At 45.8% G+C, this 7500-nt stretch overlaps 1 protein-coding gene across 1 annotated transcript in view; it reads right to left on the reverse strand.

Moving 5' to 3' along the window:
- The window catches only part of LOC109082969 (transcription factor p65-like), a 24405-nt gene that overhangs the window by 14955 nt on the left and 1950 nt on the right, over positions 1–7500 (reverse strand). The window contains 3 exon segments of the mRNA XM_042759353.1: positions 4166–4297; positions 4384–4534; positions 5075–5113. Coding sequence (XP_042615287.1) covers positions 4166–4297; positions 4384–4534; positions 5075–5113 — 322 coding nt within the window.

Below are 7500 nucleotides of genomic sequence, written 5' to 3' on the forward strand. Positions count from 1 at the left end.
ATTGCTAAAATACTCTGGACACTTTTCCTGCAAAACACATTACAAATCTAAATTACTAAATGTGAATAAATAAATACTTAATTCAAAATATTTATAAAATATTTGACATAATAATACAACATACACACAATAAAAAACCATAATAACAAGATGACACTGGTTAATGTTAAACCATCTAAATATTTAATGCACAAATCAATTCTAATAGCAAGATTACAGGGAAGTTTATGTTTTAGGTGTATTGAGCGTGAAACACACACACACAAACTTCACTCACACACAACAACACACACACACACACACTCTCTCTCTCTCTCTCTCCACACACCGCACTCTCTCTCCACTCTCTCTCTCTCTCTTCACCCAACACTCGTCTCCTCCTCGGGCAGCTGCCGGAGGTTCCGGTTGACGGCGGCAGATCTTGAGCTCAGCTGTGTTGGGGATGCGCCTGAGACGGAGCAGAGCGGCACAGTCAGTGACTTCAGTGAGGTCAGGAGAGGTCAGAGAGGTCAGTGAGTTCAGTGGAGGTCAGGAGGTACAGAGAGGTCAGTGAGGTCAGGTGTGCTGGCGGTCAGACGCGTGGGACTCACGGTTTGTCATAGATGGGCTGAGACACGACAGGGCTCCAGAAGGAAACAGCTGCTCCGGTCTCGGGGCAGGGGGCGTGATGGACCACCTGGAAACACAGGCGCACCCGCGTATCAGGTCGTACTCGTCCCTCCCAGATCTTGGCATCAGGCCCTGCAGACCGCAATACATAACACCACACATCAAACATCACTGAAAACACTCCCTCCGGCTTCCACCATACGACCAGCGTTCCTCTGCACACTGACCGTTCCGTCCCGTCATTCAAATTCATTCTAATGTGAGGATCTGATGCTAAGACACAGTTTCTCGATTATTATCAGGTGTTTTGAACCCAGCCTGTCTGCCTCAATATTTCTGTGGAAAACTGTGATGACCATACTATTTTTTGAGAGTTTGGCGGTCAGTCAAGAAATGGTGTTTAGTAAATAAGGACGCATTTAGGGACATTTTTATTAATGTACAAATGCTGGCTGTTTTGAACTTATCTTTGTCACTGTGAATCCTGACGAATAAACTGAATCAACAGTTTCCACAACACACACACACACAGACACACACACCACACAACAACACATGTTTCTCAGGGCACTCTCTTATTAAAGGGGTGTTCTGGGTTTGCAGCGACAGCAAACTGCGTTCTCCCACATCCATTCTTCTTCACACTCCTGAATACCCAGATTCTGGAAACTGAAAGTACGAGAAACTGAGTCCCTCAACGTATGGAAGCATACTCGGCATGCGCGGCTGAGTTCTGGAAACACAACGGCTTTCAGCCTCAGGGTTGGAGCTATTCCCAGCGGAACACGCATGCTGTGAGCTGCACAGGAAGGCAGGCAACTGTGCATGATGTGAGGTTTTCCGAGCCAGACGGCTAAATTTAGTGTTGAGGACCACAGAATAACCAGGGCAGCAGAAACCCCTCCAGTCTGCTCAGTTCTTATGAGTGTTAGGAATCAGCTGCTGCACCATTGTCTTCTGGGACAGCTCTGTTAGCCACCAACATTTACACACATTTTGTTTCTGCAAAATCTTTGTTTTTCGAAAACTGGTTTCCCACATGAATTATAGATTTAAGTTTACTGATGGTTAATGTTTTGAGATGTGGATCATAAGTTTTGGGAATAAAGTAAAAAGTTTTGTAATTTGCATCTCATGTATATATTAATTGTCTGCACTGTTCTTTGTTTATTAGTGTATTTTTCTGCTCATTGTGTTATTTTTTAAGCACAACGTGGTGGACATACAGGGCTCAGCACCACGGTGCTTTCCGTTTACATACAGACAAACTATGAGGTAAAACACACACCTAACAGATCTGACCTATAAATACAATTGGTGTCTAATATTTGAATTTAATTGAACCTTGTTTCTTGTATATAGTTGAGAGGTTACTGTTTTCATTTAGGGGTAAGAAAAACGTTAGGATATTTTAGACGATAAGACTAGTCTGAATGGAACAACAACTAACCAGTTCATCAAGGACGATACGGCAACACACACACACACTGACACTCGCGCAGCCTGCTCACTACACACACACCACACACTCGGGTCATCTCTTCCTGATGTCGCTTCTGCTTCATCTCTCCTCTCTCACACCACACACACCCCCTACTCTCGCTCACACTCACACACACAGCACACACATGTGCACACTCTCGAACACACACTCTCTCACCCCACCCCCCCACACACACACCCCCCACCACACTCGATCCCCTGCCCCTCACGACACACACCACACCACCACCACACACCACTTCTCTCGTCCACAGCACACACCACAATCACACAAACAAACAAACCTCAACACACACCCAACCATTCACACACCCACACAACAACACACCCCCCCCCTAACCCCACCCCATCAACAGAAACAGCCGTCACACACACCACACCCAAACACCCACCCCACACACACAACCACCCAACTCATCTCAAACCCACACCCTCAATTTTTGTCACACAACACCAACACCACCACACACACTCAACTCTCACACACAACATACACAACACACACCCCCCCCCACCACACCCACCCTACACCCCCCACACAACAATCATTCAAACCTCACACACCAACTCTCTCTCACACACACACACCCACAACAACACACACCTCATCTCACACTACCACACAACACACACAGCACACACACACACATCACCACACGACACTAGCACACACGACACACTCTCTCACACCACCATCACCACACACCACACTCTCTCCTCACACACGACTCTTCCATCACACACACACATGTGGGATTCCACCACTACACATTTACACACACACACACACACACACACATCTATTTTTCCTCTCTCACACAACATCACACACTTCACACACACCACAGACACCACACACACACACTCTCCATTCTCACAACACTCTCAGGATGCTCCGATCCACTACCCACACTACACACTCACACACAGCTACACACACACACGCTCTTCACCTCTCAACTCACACACCACCTCCCCACACTCACAAATCCACTTCACCACACACACCTCGCACACACACACCTCCTCTCACACAACACTCTCCTCACACACACACTCTCCTCTCTCACACACACCCACACACACACCTCCTTCTTCCTCACCATCACATCACACACACACTACACTCTCTCACACACACTCTCTTCACAACACACAGCCCACCCACCCTTCTCACAGCACACCACTCACACTCCTCACACACCACAGTCCCACACACACACCACACCACACACCACACACACCACAACACAACTCACACACCACATCAAACCACGTCTCTCTCACACACACACACACACACACACACACACAACCACACACTCTCTCTCACACACACCCACCAACACACACGTCAACCACACACACCACCACACTCTTCTCTCTCACACGACACACACACTCACACACACACACAACACACACTCGTCTCACCTCTCTCTCTCACACAAACACACACACACAGCACACACACACACTCACCTCACTACAACACACTCTCTGTCACACACACACACACACACACACTCCCCATTCTCATCTCTTCTCAACCTACCCCCATCCACAGCACACAGACACAACAACACACCAACACACAAACATCACAACAAACACTCTCTCTCTCACACACCACGACACACAATCACACTCTCTCCTTCTCACACACAACCCACTCACACACACACACACCTCTCTCTCTCTCTCTTCATCATCTCTCACCTCCCCCCCACCCTCTCTCCCCTCTCTCAAACAGCCACACACACACACACACACCCACACTCACACGCCACACCACACACACCCCCCACACACACACACCACACCTCTCTCTCCTCTCCTCCCGTTCTCCTCACACACACTCACTTCTTTCTCCACCTCTCACTCTCTCTTTCTCTCCTCTCACACACACTCCATCACTCCTCTCTCACTCACCCCCACACACCATCCCTCACGCAACTCTCTCTCTCTCTCTCTCTCTCACTCACCCACACACACACACACACTCTCACTCACCCACACACACTCTCTCACTCTCTCTCACTCACACACACACCTGTGTATCCTCCGCTCCTGTAGGTCTGCTTCATAATATCCGTGTTTGCAGTCTTTGCCCACCAGCTCGTGTGGGTGTGGCTTGTACGGCTGGTTCTTGGTTACCAAGGAGATCCGCACTCTCAGCGGCCTCAGCGCTGTAGTGTGTGAACCTATGAAAGAGTCACACAGAGTCATGTGACGGGGCGGAGTCATGTATCAGGTGCAGCAGGTGTGTGTGTGTAGGAGCACACCTTGATGGCGGGGTGTGTCTTTGTGGTGTCGTTGCTCTTCTCTCCGGGGATGCTGCCGGCGGATCGACCCTCACACTTATAGCGGAAACGCATCCCTCGTGCTTTCGGCTGCTCGATTATCTCCACGTACGGATGGCCCACACAAACACAGACACGGTTACTAAGTGCTTAAAACAGTGAAATATTATTCTGATGTAAAACATCTGTTTTCTGTGTGAATCTCTGTTAAAGTGTAATGTATTTCTGTGATGCACAGCTGTATTTTCAGCATCATTACTCCAGTCTTCAGTGTCACATGATCTTCAGAAATCATTTCTAATATGATGATTTGCTGCTCAAGAAACATTTCTGATTATTATCAATGTTGAACACAGTTGTGCTGCTCAATATTTCTGTGTAAACTGTGATACAGTGTATTTCACAATACACACATAAAAACAAAAATCAAAAAAATAGATATCATATCACAACATTAAAAATCTTTCCTTCCTCTTCTGATCAGTTTAAGGTGTCACTGATGAATAGACGTGTCTCTGAAGTGCAGTGAGCTGTGCACAGCTTGGTCTATTATTATCACAGAACATAGTTTGACTGTTCAGATGCAGCTCTGATGTTAAGAGCGTCAATCCCAAACACAGTCCCAGTGACGTGACGTGAATACTGTAGACTTCTCCTACCTTGGGACACCGGGGACGGTCCCCACTGGTGAAACAGTCCTGAAAGAGCAAGAGACAAGAGATCAGCGACACACAGAGCTAACTCTCTCCAGACAGCATACGAGTCAAACCTGCCCAAAACACACCTAAACGAGACCGAACCGATGCGTCTGAGAGAAGACAACAGGGCGGATCTGATGATATCTTCTCTCTACAGCTATTAACATATGTTTACATGACACCACTAGAACTCTGTGAATGTCAATCAGAAATCGGGTTTTAACAATGAAAATATAATTTCATACTGCTGCTCACTCATTAGTCCTGACCTTCACACATGGATTTAAAATTACAGGAACAATTCAGCCAACAATGAGAATGTGCTGTAATGTTCATCTGAGATCAGGATGAGTTTGTTTCTTCATCAGGTTTGTAGAAATGTAGCACTGCATCAGTGTCTCAGCAATGGATGCTCTGCAGTGAATGGGTGCCGTGGGTTGCCAGTCAGAAATGAGAGTCCAAACAGCTGATAAAAGACGTTTTTAACTTGTGGCATAATCCATAATAACACTTCCTCCAGTGAAAAGTGCATCTCCTGTTGTCTCTCACATATTAGTTTAGAGCTGTTTAAACGCTGCTTGATCTGTGCAGATTTCTCTCCTGATTCACACCAGAACACTTTTTCACTGGAGGAAGTGTTATTATGGATTATAGACTCTATGTATTTGATTAAAAAACGTCTTAATGCTGGATGTGTTTCATCTTTTGTCTTCTCCAGATGTTCACTGATGGACTGGAGTGCTGTGGATTACTTGTGGATTATTGTGATGTTTTTATCAGCTGTTTGGACTCTCATTCTGACGGCACCCATTCACTGCAGAGCATCCATTGATGAGACACTGATGCAGTGCTACATTTCTACAAACCTGATGAAACACATTTCGATGACATCTGTTCATAACTAAGACGTATAATCTGGTGATAGTTAGTGTGCCTGTGTATCTATCCTGCACGCAGAGAGTCAGACTAAAAACTGTGTGTTCTTCAATGAGATGAACAGGCAAAGGGGCTTCATTTACTTCAAGTAAAACATTTCTTTATCACTTTGATTTTGCGGTAAAATACAGCATGACATGTTCTCCACTGCAATCTAAAAGAAAAAAAAAAGCCAGAGACGCTGAAAGACGGACGCAAAGAGGAGAAAATACTGTAGCAGGCGGAGAAACTCACTTCACGCGAGAAATACTGGGGAGAATATCCTAAATACTGAATGGGGACTGAGGGGTTTGTGTGTCTCGACCGTCTTCAGAGAAGTCTAGATGATATTCTCTGTTCATCTGATCCCTGTATCATGAACATGTAACCATGGAAACGGTGTATCTGCCCACGAGCGCCTCCTGCTGTCAGAGAGCGAATCTGCGTCTCGTTCACAGCTTCTGCTGTTTCGGTCTCCTTTGAATGTTTATGTAGCTAAAGCTAAGGTCAGACCGTTCGGTTACTTTAATTTGAATTAGGGCTGTGCAAAAAATCAAATGTGATTTTCATGCGCATCTCTTCAGTAAAGTCGCTCCTGTGATTAGTAGTATATCTCCAGCATGTGCATTCAGATCAGGGTTGCCAGGTCTTCTCAACAAATCCTGCCCAGTTGCTTCTCAAAACTAGTCCAAAACTAGCCCAATCGCGTTTCCAGGAGGTTCCCCGATAAAAATTGCATCCCGGGGTTAAAATACACGTTTTCGGCAGGGTTCCCATGGTACTACACAGAGCCGTAATTCACTGACAATCCACACGATTTAAAAATCGCAGGCGATTCTTTGTTAATTTTGTGTAGATTGTCAGTGAATTACGGCTCTGTGTAGTAAATGCCAACCAGTGTTGCCAAGTCTGCGGGTGTTTTTCATGTCCGCGGGTTGAAGCGACCCCAATACCAATAACGTGATATTTAGACCCTAAAATGTTAATATTACCAGGACAACCCTGACAAAAACGTGTATTTTTATCGCCCGGAACAAAACGCGATTGGGCTAGTTTTGAGAAGCAACTGGGCAGGATTTGTTGTGAAAACCTGGCAACCCTGATCTTAACGCAATTTCTAATTTGAAATTACACAATGTAATGTACATCCCAAACATCTCACGCTAGCATGTTTCTTCTGATGGTGATTAAAGCAGCAGTTCTGCAGCTGTTTCTCTCGTTCTGATTCATGTAAAGACACGGTCAGGGAAAACCGTGATAAACCGCCCCTCACTAGCTGCTGCTGGTCATTACAGAGAGAGAGAGAGTTCCTGTCATTATTCACTCACTCTCATGTGGTCACAAACCTGCATTCATTTCTTTCTTGTGCTGAACATCTCTTTAATGTTGATTATACAACACAAGCACACAGAGAACTCCCTCACTGCTCTTGACTGAAGAGCTTTATACAGTTGCTTTAATCAGAATCCGTG

The sequence above is a fragment of the Cyprinus carpio genome, chromosome A7, assembly GCF_018340385.1.
Source record: "Cyprinus carpio isolate SPL01 chromosome A7, ASM1834038v1, whole genome shotgun sequence".
In the NCBI taxonomy this organism is placed as follows: Eukaryota; Metazoa; Chordata; class Actinopteri; order Cypriniformes; family Cyprinidae; genus Cyprinus; species Cyprinus carpio.